This window comes from Rhinatrema bivittatum, chromosome 8 (genome assembly GCF_901001135.1).
Source record: "Rhinatrema bivittatum chromosome 8, aRhiBiv1.1, whole genome shotgun sequence".
Taxonomy (NCBI): Eukaryota; Metazoa; Chordata; class Amphibia; order Gymnophiona; family Rhinatrematidae; genus Rhinatrema; species Rhinatrema bivittatum.
In genome coordinates this window covers 73,198,041-73,214,536 of record NC_042622.1, presented here as the reverse complement: position 1 = coordinate 73,214,536, position 16,496 = coordinate 73,198,041, and the positions used below count along the sequence as shown (strand labels likewise).

The window sequence follows — 16,496 nt, the reverse complement described above, 5'->3', positions numbered from 1 at the left end:
AAACCTTGGAGGAACCGGTGGTATAATCGGTACTGGGAACGGCATCGAGGGTTTCGGTGCTGCCGATGGAGTCGGTGCCGGTCTTGGAACCGATGGAGCCAAAGGATAAATCGGTGGAGATATTCGAGAAGGCACCGATGGGACCACCCCGGAAGGGGGAATCAGGAACGGTGTTTCTCCCGCCGATGAAAATCCAGTCGGAGACGATGGCGCTGTCGGTGCTACTGGAATCATCGATGGAAGGGCATGTACAAGTGCCTCCATACGTTGTAGTAGCGGTGCCAGCGCTTCCACCAAAGGTTCGGTGGTCGGTTCCTTCCTCGGTGGCGGAGTCGGTGTCGATGCCGGTGGCAGTGCCGGAATCGGTGCCGGAGACGGTGCCAATGGAGGTTGGAATCTTTGCATCGCTTTCTCGATGGCCTCCTGGACCAGCCGGTCCAGTTCTGCCCGGAGACCAGGGGTAACAATACCCGGCTCGACGGGAGAGGGAGGCTGAGGCAGAGCCGGAGGGACCACCGTAACCGGTGGGATCACGGCTCCCACACCCCGAGAGGGTGAGGGTTTCCTCGATGCCTGCGAACGAGACGTGGACGGTGCCAAGTCTGAACGAGGCCTCTTAGTCGGTGGCTCGGCTTGTTCAGAGGTCGATGACTGTGGATCCTCGACAGGCCGAGACTTGTGCCGTCGATGGCGATGCTTGTCCTTCCGGTCTCCTCGCTCATCCGGGGAGGGGACAGGAGTCGACGGCCGAGAAGTCATCGATGGTGGACGGTCACCGGAGGGTTGACGATGGTGGTGCAACTTCGACGGTGCCGGTTCCGATGACGTCGATGCTATCGATGGCGTTGGGGTGGGTGCATGGAAGAGGAGCCCCATCTTCTCCATCCTGGCTTTGCGACCCTTAGGTGTCATTAGGGCACATTTGGTGCAAGTCAGGACATCATGCTCACTACCCAAACACAAAACACAAACCCTATGGGGGTCTGTGATTGACATAGTCCGGGTACAATCCGGGCATCGACGGAACCCCGTCGCCATGGCTTAAGGCCAAATTTAGTCGCGGGCTCGGTAATTGCCAACAGGCCTCAAGGGCCAAATTCGACAGTAGTCGAAGAAAAAAGGCAAAAAACTTACCGGTTTCCGCGGAGGTGACAAAAATTTGTCGAAGGGAGACCCCTGAGGGGCAAATTTTCTTCGGAAAGAAAAATACCGAATTCCTGTCAGGAACGTGGTAAGAGAGCGCCTTTCACCGCGTGGCAACTGCTGCACGGAAAAAAGAAGACTGAAGGGAGACCCCTGCTGGCTGCAGGGTCAGTGCCTTGCTGGGCATGCCCAGTAGGGGCCAGTCAAAGTTCTGTTTAAACTTTGACAGAAGTTTTCCGTGGTGGGCTCCATCCTCGATGTCACCCATTTGTGAGGACAACCATCCTGCTTGTCCTGTGAGAAGATGGAATACCTTCCTAATCCCCCGTTTCCTCAGGGTAACAGGACTATCACCTCCAGTTGCTTTAGCTGATCCAGCGTGGTGTGAATCGCCTCTTGCTTACCTCCTGGAGGCACAGGGGAAACCCTGTAAGTTTCATAGACAAGACGAGCGAATTCTGAGGCATGACTGCCTTATAACTGGTCTGTTGCAATCTTGGTTCATGCTTTGTAAATGAGGGCTGATCCTCCTCTACAATATCTAGAGCAGAGCAGACCAGATGTGTTACATTGTGTACCTTTAAGCACCCCAGAACCAGACTAGGCATATGTGCTCCCGGAAGGGATATCAGCTCGCCAGACATTGGTCTCTGTAAGAACCCTCTGCCCGACCAGTACCACCTTGTACCCTGGAATCTTTACTTTCCCAGGAAATTATTTCCCTTGAGCTTTGCTCAACCTATACCCCCTCAGATTCACCCCAGTGCTTCACCAGCTGCTCAAGGATTTCTGCAAACGGAAGTATGGACTTGGACCAGAGATCCCTCAACCAACTGCACAGTCATAGGAGACTTCTAGTTGAAAACAGCCACCATTGTATTCCTGGCTGCAGTATGCAGGAAAAACATACAAAGCACCAATAATAAAGGCTATTCCAGCCCCCAACCGCTCAGCCTGTTTGGGAGATAGTGGGACTCCTGCCCCTTTCACCTGCAACTTCTGGAACCGGGATGGTCATGTTAATAGCCTCCATAAGGGCTAAGATTACCTCTCCTTGCAACTTGCCCAAGTTTCATCAGGAAGGGAAAAAATTCCCGCTAATGCTGTGCCACCTCACATCTGGACTGCATAAGTTCCTCCCCAAGGAAATGCATTCCTGGAAAGACTCCTCCTTTCAGGAGTAACCAGAGCTAAACCATCAATTATTGTCATCCCTAAGGAGCTGTGTGCCAAAATATGCCATCCAGAAGGCCAAGGACTCCAAGCTAGTCCAGTCTGCTGGGGGCAGCTCCCATCTCCTAGATCTAAGAGAGAAATCAGGAATACTAAGAATAATGTCCGTGAGACAGAAAGATTTTTTTGGACATATATATTAGGGATGTGAATCGTTTTAGGACGATTAAAATTATCGTCCGATAATTTTAATATCGTCTTAAACCGTTATGGAACACAATACAATACAGATTCTAACGATTTATCGTTATAAATCGTTAGAATCATGAGCCGGCACACTAAAACCCCCTAAAACCCACCCCCGACCCTTTAAATTAAATCCCCCACCCTCCCGAACCCCCCCCAAATAACTTAAATAACCTGCGGGTCCAGCGGCGGTCCGGAACGGCAGCGGTCCGGAACGGGCTCCTGCTCCTGCATCTTGTCGTCTTCGGCCGGCGCCATTTTCCAAAATGGCGCCGAAAAATGGCGGCAGCCATAGACGAAAAAGATTGGACGGCAGGAGGTCCTTCCGGACCCCCGCTGGACTTTTGGCAAGTCTCGTGGGGGTCAGGAGGCCCCCCACAAGCTGGCCAAAAGTTCCTGGAGGTCCAGCGGGGGTCAGGGAGCGATTTCCCGCCGCGAATCGTTTTCGTACGGAAAATGGCGCCGGCAGGAGATCGACTGCAGGAGGTCGTTCAGCGAGGGTTCCGGCGCCTCGCTGAACGACCTCCTGCAGTCGATCTCCTGCCGGCGCCATTTTCCGTACGAAAACGATTCGCGGCGGGAAATCGCTCCCTGACCCCCGCTGGACCTCCAGGAACTTTTGGCCAGCTTGTGGGGGGCCTCCTGACCCCCACGAGACTTGCCAAAAGTCCAGCGGGGGTCCAGAAGGACCTCCTGCCGTCCAATCTTTTTCGTCTATGGCTGCCGCCATTTTTCGGCGCCATTTTGGAAAATGGCGCCGGCCGAAGACGACAAGATGCAGGAGCAGGAGCCCGTTCCGGACCGCTGCCGATCCGGACCGCCGCTGGACCCGCAGGTTATTTAAGTTATTTGGGGGTGGGGGATTTAATTTAAAGGGTCGGGGTGGGTTTTAGGGGGTTTTAATGTGCCGGTTTTTCGATTTTTCGATTTTTTAACGATTTTTCACGATATTTTACCCCCCCAAACGGCAACAATACGATTCCCTCCCCCTCCCAGCCAAAATCGATCGTTAAGACGATCGAGGACACGATTCACATCCCTAATATATATATATATATCCTGCCTACAAAGACTATAAACTTGGGGGGAAAGCATTGAGAAAAGCCCCAGTTCCATGCAAATAGCTATGCAGGACCTCCATATGGCTGGTCATGTTGGGTGCCTATCCCCCTTAGTGTAGAATCTATCACCAAGTGGGGAGTCTCCGAAGGCCTGTGCTTTCCTCCCACCAAAACAAAATCCTTTTGAGCACAGCCACAGTGACAGGGAAATTGGCCTCTGTGAGGCCCTTTCTGTCCCATCCGTGAATGCTGAGAAACTAGTCGCTGTCCCATTAATGCGCACCAAGTATTACAAAAGGCCTCTTTGCAATCAGCCACCTCATTAGGAGAATTAAACATGGCTGCCTTCTTGCACGCCTTTATTCAGTTGTGGTGGGCTTGACCTGAGCCCTCTGGGAAAGCTCAACAAATTTGCCAATCGAGAACAGGACCGCAGGGGAATAGCTTCTCGAGTGACCCCCTCCACCTTCTGAGCACCGAATGCGTAGGCCAAAGGCCTGAATCGCCTCTTTATTTGGTATGATCAAGCTGAGAGAAAAACAAGTGTGCTACGTAGATCTGAGCTGCCCCCTACAGCAACCCTCTCAAATGGCAAAATATCCCCTCGATCTACCCTGTACTACAGGGAGATCACCATTATCGGCATGTGCATTGTGGAAGCAACTGACTCAAGGCCAAACATCCGCTGCCGGAGTTATGTCTTCCCTCCCTGCCGACTCAAATGCAGTGTTGCTCACAACCCGCACCACGGGAAGGGCCAGCTGCTCAGACTCCTTTCCTGATCATCCCAAAAGCCACTGATGTCGATGTCAAGTTGTGTGATCTTTAATACCCTTCGCCCCACTAGAAGGGGTTAAAGAGGCTCTAAGGGAAGATAATGCCTTTGCAGAAAGACTAAATTGATTCTTTGCTTCCATGTTTACTAATGAGGATGTTGGGGAGATACCAGTTCCAGAGATGGTTTTCAAGGGTGATGAATCAGACGAACTGAAACAAATCACTGTGAACCTGGAAGATGTAGTAGGCCAGATTGACAAACTAAAGAGTAGCAAATCACCTGGACTGGATGGTATACATCCTAGGGTAGTGAAAGAACTAAAAAATGAAATTTCTGATCTATTAGTTAAGATTTGTAATCTATCATTAAAATCATTCATTGTACCTAAAGACTGGAGGGTGGCCAATGTAACTCCAATATTTAAAAAGGGCTCCAGGGGTGATCCGGGAAACTATAGACCAGTGAGCCTAACTACAGTGCCAGGAAAAATAGTGGAAACTATTCCAAAGATCAGAATTGTAGAGCATATAGAAAGACATGTTTTAATGGAACACAGTCCACATGGATTTACTCAAGGGAAGTCTTGCCTAACAAATCTGCTTCATTTCTTTTGAAGGGGTTAATAGACATGTGGATAAAGGTGAACCGGCAGATGTAGTGTATTTGGATTTTCAGAAGGCGTTTGACAAAGTCCCTCATGAGAGGCTTCTAAGAAAACTAAAAAGTCATGAGATAGGAGGTGATGTCCTTTCGTGGATTACAAACTGGTTAAAAGACAGGAAACAGAGAGTAGGATTAAACGGTCAATTTTCTCAGCGGAAAAGGATAAACAGTGGAGTGCCTCAGGGATTTGTCCTTGGACAGGTGCTTTTCAATATATTTATAAATGATCTGGAAAAGAATAAGACGAGTGAGGTTATCAAATTTGCGGACGATACAAAATTATTCAGAGTAGTTAAATCACAAGCGGATTGTGATACATTACAGGAGGACCTTGCAAGACTGGAAGATTGGGCATCCAAATGGCAGATGAAATTTAATGTGGACAAGCGCAAGGTGTTGCACATAGGGAAAAATAACCCTTGCTGTAGTTACATGATGTTAGGTTCCATATGAGGGGCTACTACAGAGGAAAAAGATCTAGGCATCATAGTGGATAATACTTTGAAATCGTCAGCTCAGTATGCTGCAGCAGTCAAAAAAGCAAACAGAATGTTAGGAATTATTAGGAAGGGAATGGTTAATAAAATGGAAAATGTCATAATACCTCTGTATCGCTCCATGGTGAGACTGTACCTTGAATACTGTGTACAATTCTGGTCGCCGCATCTCAAAAAAGATATAGTTGCAATATAGAAGGTATAGAGAAGGGCAACCAAAATGATAATTGGGATGGAACAGCTTCCCTATGAGGAAAGGCTGAAGAAGTTAGGGCTGTTCAGCTTGGAGAAGAGACTGCTGAGGGGGGGGGTATGATAGAGGTCTTTAAAATAATGAGAGGTCTTGAAAGAGTAGATGATTATTTACACTTTCGGATAATAGAAGGACTAGGGGAATTCCATAAAGTTAGCAAGTAGCACATTTAAAACTAATCAGAGAAAATTCTCTCTCACTCAACGCACAATTAAGCTCTGGAATTTGTTGCCAGAGGATGTGGTTAGTGCAGTTAGTGTAACTGGGTTCAAAAAAGGTTTGGATAAGTTGTTGGAGAAGTCCATTAACTGCTATTAATTGCATCAGTAGCATGGGATCTTCTTGGTGTTTGGGTACTTGCCAGGTTCATGTGGCCTGGTTTGGCCTCTGTTGGAAACAGGATGCTGGGCTTGATGGACCCTTGGTTGACTCAGCATGGCAATTTTTTATGTTCTTATAATGCTGTTTACTTCTACCTGGACTATCTTTTTGATACTACAGTCAAAAAGTAGCATTGGAGTTTGCCTGTGTGTCAGAGCAGCTTAAATTCTGCTCGCTCTCTCTAGCACATGCCTGCAGTTGCTGATTATGTTCTTGGAAAGCAGTAGGTCTAGGATCTTCTTCTTTAAAAGTAGCATTGCCTCCTGCAATATTGAGGGTGAGTTTTTCCTGCTTACAGATGACTGGTCAGGCATAGCTACTGACAAAGTAAGACATAAGGAACAGTGATCTTTTATGAGATCTGGTCCCTTAAACTTCTTCTCCAAAAAGATTACCTCCTGTATAAGAAGCATCAGCAAGCTTATTATTTATTTATTAAAAGTATTTATGGTTCACCTAGAAGTACAAACATGCTAGGCAAAGTACAAACAAAGGTAAATCAAACAATTAATAAAACATCCTACTAATTCACTGAATATGCATCATTTTACAAATAAAACATCTTTATGCAGTGAAATAAAAATTAAGCTAGACAGGACGCAATAAAACCAATAGAACAGGTGGTGCTAAAGGCCTCTTGGAAAAGTAAGGCCTTTAGATATTTACAAAATGAAATAATGTCTCCCTCTCCCTGCAAGAAAACTGGCAGGGCATTCCATAAAATTGGACTAGTGCAAAAGAATGCTTGCCAATAGGTTTCCATCAGATGGGCAACTTTTATGGATAGTACATCCAGTAAACGTGTCCGAAGAACACAGAGAGAGAAAGGGCACACAGTAATGCAAAAGATTTGTCAAATAAGAGGGGGGGGGGGGGGGACAGGGGGGAGAGAGGAAATCACCGTTTGTTTTTTTTTAAACCTTAAGTGTAAAAAACAAAATTTTAAAATGAACACGTACATGAACCTGCAACCAATATAATTCCTGTAGGAGAGAGGTCACATGCTCCTACGGCCAGCTGCCTAAAACAAGGCGGGCAGTGGAATTTTGTAAAACGTTTCACAGGTGAATATTCTCATGAAAACCCGAAGCCTGCAGCTATGCTAGCCTTCAGGCTCCAACAGCCACTACAGATGTTCTAGAGGAAGTATATATACATCATATGCTGATTAAATCAGATGCTCTCCACATTCCTCGCAGCACAGGCATGAAATGCTTAATGGCATCTGAAGGAAGATGCTGGGTCATAGTGTAATCAATTATACATGTACTGAGCTATGTATAGCTGATGGGCAGCTATTCTAGAAGAAAACATAGCTGATTGGAATATCATCTTAGCCACAGCATCCAATAACTTAGCACCTTTCCCCAGAGAATTACTGGAATACAACTTAACCTTTTTTTCTCTTTTCATGGCTAATTCCATTTATATTGACTCATAAGATAGTTGCACCTTCTGATGTTCCTGGCAAGGCTGGACATTGTATTTAAGATCAAACTTTCTTGCCACTGGTAATGTAGTCAAGAGTATGTGCCTCACTCTAGTTTGTAGCTCTTGCAGCAACCTGTGAACTGGTACAGCCACTACTTCTTTTGCTGCTTGAATATATTTTAGCCACCCAAACATATCTTCTTTCGGTTCTGTCTTCATTTAAGGCAAATGGAAATGTTTTTGCTTTTTTCTGGACAAAAGCCAGATGTTTCATATCCTCTGGCAGACATGTATTTCTGGAGTAGTAGTGTGGAGTCTGAAGGAAGACCAGTGAAGTCTTCATTATCAGAATGGTATGAGAAAGAATTGTATGATAATTGAGACTATTCCTCAGAATCTCACCACAGTATAGGCAGCTCTTTCCTTGAATGACGGTGAACCCCTGAGACTTAATTTGCAATTCAGTTGGAAGGATTTCTTGTGCAGGTTGATACGGTGGAATATAGGGATGGAGTTTCTCGTTTTGAAGACATTGATTCCAATAGATAGGGATATATTAGTTCTAAATAACTTCATAACTATCCTGTCCTGGGAGATATTCTGGCACAGACCACATACTTAGAAACATTGTGGACTTGCCCCAAGAAGTGAATACAGATTATGGTGATCTAATATGAATGTCTTGTGGGAACAGCAGGGACATCTTTTGAAGCACGGTTTAACTTCTGCCATTGTGAAGACAGCAGAGGCTAGGTCGAATTCAATTTTGACACAACCTTTGAACAAAATGGAAAGTTTTTCTTTTTTCCTGGGAGATTCGCGAAATAACCCCAAAAAATACTTTTGTAAGATGTCCAGTTTATAGTTCCTATAGAAACATCAATTTAACACGCCCTTAAAACATTAGAAGTCTATTTCTCTGCCATACACTAACTGTTAAAACATATGAATTTAGTCCATTAGTCCTTAATACACAAGAGACAGAAATATTACTAAATAGAAAGATTCTCATAACTTCAATTTTGTCTAATAAGTGACGGATCAGGCACGCAGTCTTGGTGTTTTTATTAGTAGCAATTTGTTGATGAAAAAGCATATTTCAAACAAAATAAGAAATGTCTATAACAAATTAAATATTCTGAAATGACTGAAGCCACTTCTAACATGATGACTTTAGGGCAGTGCTACAAATTCTCATACTGAATTTGAACGCTTTATTACTGGGATTACTAGCAAACACAACTCGACCCCTGCAGTTATTATAGAATGCCACTGCAAGAGTTGTCAGGTAATAAATATATTACACCAGTCCTGAAATCTTTACATTGGTTCTGGTTAAATTTAGGATACAGTCCAAAGTACTATGCATTCTTCACAATATGATTAATAATAATCATACTGACTGGTTAAGTGCAGCATTGCACTTATACACTCCAGAGCAAAATTTGAGGTCTGCTAATAAGGGTCTATTACAAATTCCTTCATTGCATTCTGCACGCTTAAGTGAGGTGAGAGAGGGCCATCTCAATCCCTGGTCCTAAATTATGGAATTCAATACCAGGCGAATTACGTGTCCAGAGAGATAGAAAGCGCTTCAAGAAGGATTTAAAAACATAGCTATTAAGTGTTGCATATGCTGGCTAGAAGAAAGTGTAAAACTGAGTTATAGAAATTCAATGCTGGAGAATGGTTTTATGTACTATTAATTTTACTGGCAATAGCAATATTGCAATACTTTGTATATGCTATTGAAACTACTGTTTCACAGACCAACCACCTTTATCTTTCTAGGCTTAGAGCACTTTTCCCATCTCAGTGCTATTGGATGAGAAAACATTCTGCTAAGAGGAAATACTGTTCAGAGAGACACAAAGTACATGCTCTGTGACAGTGAGAAACACATAAGAGATAGGAGGATACAATATCACTTCATGAAGCCAGTCTTCTCATTTGTGCCTACCTATTGTACTGTCACGGATCTTAAGGTCCCATTGTATCTGTTCTATGCATGCTTCAATTCTGTCATAGTTTTGCCCTCCTACCAACTCTGCTGGAAGTCTGTTTTAATGTCCACCACCCACAATTTAAAAAAAAGTGTTTTTTCACATTCCTTTTGAGATTCCTCCCTTTAATTTCATATAACGACTGAGTTAATAAATATGCTTACCCTTCCAAATGGCTCAAAAATTCCACGAAGCATATCTTCTGTTATATTGAAGTGTAATGATCCCACATAAAGTCTCATAGGGCCAGCACTTCCCTTCTGCAAGTTATTAGCCAATGCTGCTGCTCGGTTCTTCTCTGCCTGAAAAATCAAAATTATTCAAATTGGCATGACATTACTCATACCACAACTTCTAAGCTCAAGGAGGTCAGACATTTCAAAGTCATAAAAATGTTTCTAGCTGAAATTCAAGTATTTAGTGCTAATATAATTCCCTGAATTTATAAGGCACATAGTATGATGTAAGTATTGGAGAAATTACTTACCTGATAATTTCGTTTTCCTTAGTGTAGACAGATGGACTCAGGACCAATGGGTATTGTGCTCTCCTGATAGCAGATGGGAGACTGAGTCAGATTTCAAAGCGGACGTCAGCCTACATATATCCGTGCAGCATGCTTAGCTCTTCAGTATTCTCCTCGAAATGCCAGTGTGGATATATGTTGCTTGATACTTGATTACACTTGAGTATACTTGATTAACTTTGAACATGTTCAACTGATTATATATATAAAAACGTTTTGGCACTGGAGATCGTCGGTGTGCTGAAACAATAAACGCCGACACCTAGGTAACTGCGGGTGTCTTAACATAAAGGTAGGCCGAGGCTTACCCGTACAGTCTCAAGATTGATATCCGAAGTTCTCTATTTCTGGGGCAGCCGTGGGCGGGATGCTGAGTCCATCTGTCTACACCAAGGAAAACAAAATTTTCAGGTAAGTAATTTCTCCATTTCCTAGCATGTAGCCAGATGGACTCAGGACCAATGGGAATTACAAAAGCTACTCCCTTACCGGGTGGGAGGCTGCCTGTGGCCCACTTAGTGCTGCCCTTGCGAAGGGTGTATCCTCCCTGGCCTGAACATCCAGGCGGTAGAATCTGGAGAAGGTGTGGAGGGAGGACCATGTCGCCGCCCAACAGATTTCAGCTGGCGAAAGCAGCCTAGTTTCAGCCCAGAAGACTGCCTGAGCCTTTGTGGAATGTGCCTTGACCTGTAGAGGTAGTGGTTTTTCTGCCTCTATGTAGGCAGCATTAATGACTTCTTTGATCCAGTGGGCTATGGTTGCCCGCGATGCCGTTTCCCCTTGTTTCTTTCCGCTGTGAAGAATGAACAGGTGATCAGTTTTGCGCAAGGATTCCGATCTCTTGAGGTATCGGACTAGGATTCTGCAGACATTCAGGTGGCGAAGGAGGCATGAGTCTTCCGAATCTGTGTTCATCTGGTGATGGTAAGGATATGGTCTGGTTCCTATGGAAGTGGCATCCACTTTCGGAAGGAAGGATGGTACCGTACGCAGCTGTATGGTGCCTGGGGTGAACCTGAGGAACAGTTCTCGACAGGATAATGCTTGAAGTTCAGAGATGCGGCGAGCTGAGCATATTGAGATCAAGAATGCAGTCTTTAAAGTCAAGAGGCGTAGGGACAGGCCGCTTGTTGGTCTGAAGGACTCTCCTGCTAGGACGTCTAGTACTAGGTTGAGGTTCCATAGAGGCACCGGCCACTTTAGGGGTGGCCAGCGTTGCTTCCTGAAAGGAGTTAAACAAGACATCAGGATGAGTTGACAGTCTTATGCCGTCCGCTTCGGACCTGAAGCAGGCCAGTGCAGTGACTTGAGCGAGTTGAGAGATAACCCCTTCTGCATGCCGTCCCATAGGAATTCTAGGATCGTGGGAATCTCGGCTGTCCTCAGAAGGAGGGCGCGGTCTTCACACCAGGCTTCAAATACTCTCTAGGTCTGTATGTAAGACACAGATGTGGAGAACTTGCATGCTCGGAGCAGGGTATCAATCATGGCTTTTGAGTAGCCGCACTTCTTTAGGTTAGTCCTCAAAGGCCATACCGTAAGAGAGAATAGAGCCGGGTCTTTGTGGGAGATCGGTCCCTGCCAAAAAAGGCCCCTGTATGGTGGTAGATGCAGAGGATTCCCCGCCAATATTCTTTGCTTGTCTGCGTACCATGGCCTTCTTGGCCAATCCGGGGCAACTAGTAGGACTAGTCCCCTGTGGTGCTCTATCTTGTGAATGATCCTGCCCAGTAGTGGCCAGGGTGGGAAGGCATACAGGAGGTCTTCCTCTGGGCCAGTTCTGGACGAGAGCGTTGATTCCTTGAGACTGTGGTTCTTGTCTGCGGCTGAAGAATCTGGGGATTTGGGCATTGTGACGAGTAGCTAGGAGGTGCATGGCTGGGGGATGCCATCGATTCACTATCATCTGGAAGGCTGTGTCCGCCAGTGACCATTCCCCTGGGTCTAGGCTCTCTCTGCTGAGATAATCCGCTGAGATGTCTTTTCCCGCGATGTGGGAGGCCGAAACCCCTTGCAGGTTTGTTTCTGCCCACTCCATGATAGGGTCTATTTCCAGAGACACCTGCTGGCTCCTGGTTCCTCCCAGGTGGTTGACGAAGGCCACAGTTGTGGCGTTGTCCGACATGACTGACAGACTTGCCTCAGAGTCTGTGGCTGAATCGCAGCAGGCTAGTCTGTCCACGCGAGCTTCCAGGCGGTTTATGTTCCATTCCGCCTCTTTGTTCCATTGTCCCTGGGCTGTTAATTCCTGACAGTGAGCTCCCCACCCTTGCAGACTCGCGTCCGTGGTGAGCAAGATCCACTTCGGTGCGGACAGGTTTACGCCTTTGCTTAGGTGTTCTTCTTGTAGCCACCATTGAAGCTGATGCCGAACCTCTTTGGTAGCTGGAGGCGAATTGAGTAGTTCTGGGACACTAGATTCCATTGTGACAATAGGGAGCGTTGTAGTGGTCGCATATGGGCCCTTGCCCACAGAACAACTTCTAGAGTTGAGGTCATGAGGCCAAGGACTTGAAGGTAGTCCCATACCTTGGGGCGAACAGAGTTCAACAGGTTTTGCAATTGACCCATCAGTTTCCTTCTCCTTGGAGAGGGAAGGTAGACCTTGTCCAGCTTGGTATCGAACCAGACTCCCAGGTATTCTAATGACTGGGAGGGCTGTAGGCAGCTCTTGGCTGTGTTCACGACACACCTGAGTTCTTGTAGTAAGTTCTTGACTCTGGTGGTCGCGTGGCTCCGATCAGCCAATTGTCCAAGTAAGGATGTACCAGGACTCCTCCTTTCCTCAGTGCAGCCGCTACTACCACCATAATTTTGGTGAAGGTTCTGGGAGCAGTGGCTAGTCCGAAGGGTAGCGCTTGAAATTGGTAATGATTGCCCAGTTTTAGAAATTCCTGAAATTCTCAGGATCCCGGAGATGGATTGACTCATTAGAATTAGGGAAGCTCACCTATCTTTTTTTTCTGTTTAAATAAATGAAATACTTGTTTTCAATCTGAATTCTAATTGCCCCCCCATATTCTTATATTTAGGTACACACTTTAGTTAAGTATTGTTTTGTGATGTTGGAAGGTATATTATGTAAGCTGAAATTATGTGAAGGTATTGTACCGTATTCCATTCAGAAATGTATTTTCTGTAAAACCTTTTGAAATTTGAAAATTAAAAAATTAAAAAAAAAAAACAAAACTGATTAAACTGATTTCAAAAACTGCCAGTGCACTCATCCAACCAATCAATGCCAACAACGAGCAAACTGTGGGTGTCTTGAACTAGGGGTAGGCAACGGCTTACCCGTATTCGCTTAATCTTGAGGTTCGCTTTCAGAGGTCCTCCTTCTCTGGAGCAGCCGTGGGCGGGATACTGAGTCCATCTGTCTACACTAAGAAAAATGAAATTAACAGGTAAGTAATTTCTCCATTTCCTAGCATGTAGCCAGATGGACTCAGGACCAGTGGTATGTACAAAAGCTACTCCCGGACGGGGCGGGAAGCTGCCCGTGGCCTACTTAGTACTGCCCATGCGAAGGCTGCGTCTTCTCAGGCCTGAACATCCAGGCAGTAGAACCTAGAGAAAGTGAATAAGGAGGACCACATCACTGCTCGACAGATCTCGGCGGGAGACAGAAGCTTGGTTTCTGCCCTAGTAGAATGAGCCTTAACCTGTAGTGGTAAGGGTTTTCCTGCCTCTATGTAGGCTGCCTTGATTACTTCCTTGAACCAGCGAGCTATGGTTGCCCCCGAGGCCGCTTTTCCTTGATTCTTCCCACTGTGGAGAACAAACACGTGATCCGTTTTGCGCACCGGTTCCGATCTTTCCAGTTATTGCATCAGGAGTCTGCCGATATTTAGATGGCGAAGAAGGCTTGAATCTTCCGAGACCTTATGTTCCTCCAGAGACGGTAGGGAGATGGCTTGGTTCAAATGAAACTCAGAAACCACTTTCGGTAGGAAGGAGGGGACGGTGCGCAGCTGTATCGTTCCAGGAGTGAATCTAAGGAACGGTTCCCGACAGGATAATACCTGTAGTTCGGAGATGCGACGAGCTGAACACATTGCCAACAGGAATACAGTCTTCAATGTTAGGAGGCGAAGAGACAGATCGCGCATTGGTCTGAAGGTAGCCCGTTAGGAAGTCTAGTACCAGATTAAGGTTCCATAGGGGTGGCCGAAGTTGCTTAACCCCTTTTAGGAAACGGGCCAAGTCCGGATGAGCTGATAGACTGATTCCATTCACTTAAGCTCTGAAGCAGGAGAGGGCTGCTACTTGGACCTTGAGGGAGTTGAGTGATAACCCCTTCTTCATACCATCATGTAGAAACTCGAGAATCATGGGGGTCTTGGCTGTCCACGGGAATATCCCTCGGTCCTTCCACCAGGCTTCGAATATTCTCCAGATCCGTATGTATGCTAAAAGTGTTGAGAACTTACACGCGGAGCAGTGTGTCAATCACGGCCTTCGAGTAACCGCGCTTCTTCAGGAGAGTCCTCTCAAGGGCCAGACCGTAAGAGAGAATAGAGATGGATCTTCGTAATGAATCGGGCCCTGCTGAAGAAGGTCCCTGTGTGGAGGTAGGCCAGAGGGTTCCCCACCAGGAGTCTTTGCATGTCTGCGTACCATGGACGATTTGGCCAATCCGGAGCCATTAGTAGAACTAGTCCCCTGTGGTGTTCTATCTTGCGGATGATCTTGCCTAGTAGTGGCCATGGGAGGAAGGCGTACAGTAAGTCTTCCTTTGGCCAGGTCTGGATGAGACCGTTGATCCCTTGGGAGGGTGGCTCTCGTCTGTGGCTGAAGAACCCGGAGACTTGGGCACTGAGAGAGGTGGCCAGTAGGTCCATGGCTGGGATTTACTATCAGTTGGAAGGCTGTGGTCGACAGCGTCCATTCCCCCGGGTTCAGGATCTCTCTGCTGAGGAAGACTGCTGAGATGTTGTCTTTTCCTGTGATGTGGGAGGCCAAGATCCCTTGTAGGTTTTCCTCAGCCCACGAGAGGGTCTATCTCCAGAGACACCTGCCGGCGCCCGGTTCCTCCCTAGCGGTTGATGTAGGCCACCATTGTAGCGTTGTACGACATTACTCGAATCGCTTTGCCTCGGAGTCTGTGACTGAATCGCAGGTATGCTGGTCTGACTGCTTGAGCTTCCAGGCGGTTTATGTTCCATCCCGGCTCTTTCTTGCTCCATTGTCCTTGGGCCGTCAGTTCCTAAAAGTGGGCTCCCCACCCTCGTAGGCTCGCAACCGTGATGAGCGCGATCCAGTCCGGTGGGGATAGGCTTACTCCTCTGCTTAGGTGGTGGTCTTCCTGTAGCAACCACTGAAGCTGAGAACATACCTCTGCTGGTAGTTGGAGGCGAATTGAGTAGTCCTGGGATAGTTGATTCCAGCGTGACAGTAAGGAGCATTGGAGTGGTCGCATGTGAGCCCTTGCCCATGGAACGACCTCCAGGGTTGATGTCATGAGCCTGAAGACATGAAAGTAGTCCCATACCTTGGGGCGTGCATTGGTCATCAACCGTCAAAAGTGTTCGATCAGCTTCCTTCTCCTCAGGGGAGGGAGGAAGACACTGTTCTGTTTGGTGTTGAAACAGGCCCCCAGGTACTCTAGAGACTGAGAGGGCTGTAGACTGCTCTTGACCGTGTTCATGACCCAACCAAGTTCCTGCAGTAGGTTCTTGACTCTGCTGGTCACCTGCCGGCTCTCTTCCGAAGACTTTGCCCTGATAAGCCAGTCATCCAAGTAAGGGTGTACCAAGATCCCTTCCTTCCTTAGTGTTGCCACCACGACCACCATCATTTTGAAGAATGTTCTGGGGGCAGTTGCCAGGCCGAAGGGTAGCGCTCAGAACTGGTAATGGTGACCCAGTACCTCAAAGCGTAGAAAACTCTGATAATCTTGATGGACTGGGATGTGAAGATAGGTTTCGGAGAGGTCCAGAGAGGTTAGCAACTCTTCCGGTTGTACTGCCATTATTATGGAGCGGAGAGTTTCCATGAGGAAGCGTAGTACCCGCAGATGACAGCTGACGTTCTTGAAGTCCAAGATGGGTCAGAATGATCCTTCTTTCTTGGGAACGATAAAATAGATAGAATAACGCCCCTTATTTTTCCAGGGCGTAGGTACTGGAGTTGTAGCCTTCAGATCGAGTAGCCTTACCAGAGTGGATTCCACTACCAGACTCTTGGTGTGGGAGTGACATAGTGATATAAATTTGTCCCGAGGGATGCTGCGAAACTCCAGAGACGTGATTTCGACCCATTGTTGGTAGAAGAGGAAAAGCCGACCCCCAATTTCCTCTTCTTGTGGATAGGTCGACCTATTCTCATTGGGAAGCACAGTT

General features: G+C 46.7%; 1 protein-coding gene across 13 annotated transcripts in view; it reads right to left on the bottom strand.

Annotated features, from left to right (window-relative positions):
- Positions 1 to 16,496, bottom strand: part of RBM39 (RNA binding motif protein 39) — a 267,063-nt gene that overhangs the window by 117,295 nt on the left and 133,272 nt on the right. For all 13 annotated transcript variants that reach the window (XR_003858117.1, XM_029611511.1, XM_029611510.1 and 10 more), the window contains one exon: positions 9,794 to 9,931. Coding sequence is in view for 12 of the 13 variants with exons in the window: in XM_029611511.1 (XP_029467371.1) it covers positions 9,794 to 9,931 (138 nt within the window). In the remaining variant the exon portion in view is untranslated. The remainder of the gene's footprint in view (positions 1 to 9,793; positions 9,932 to 16,496) is intronic.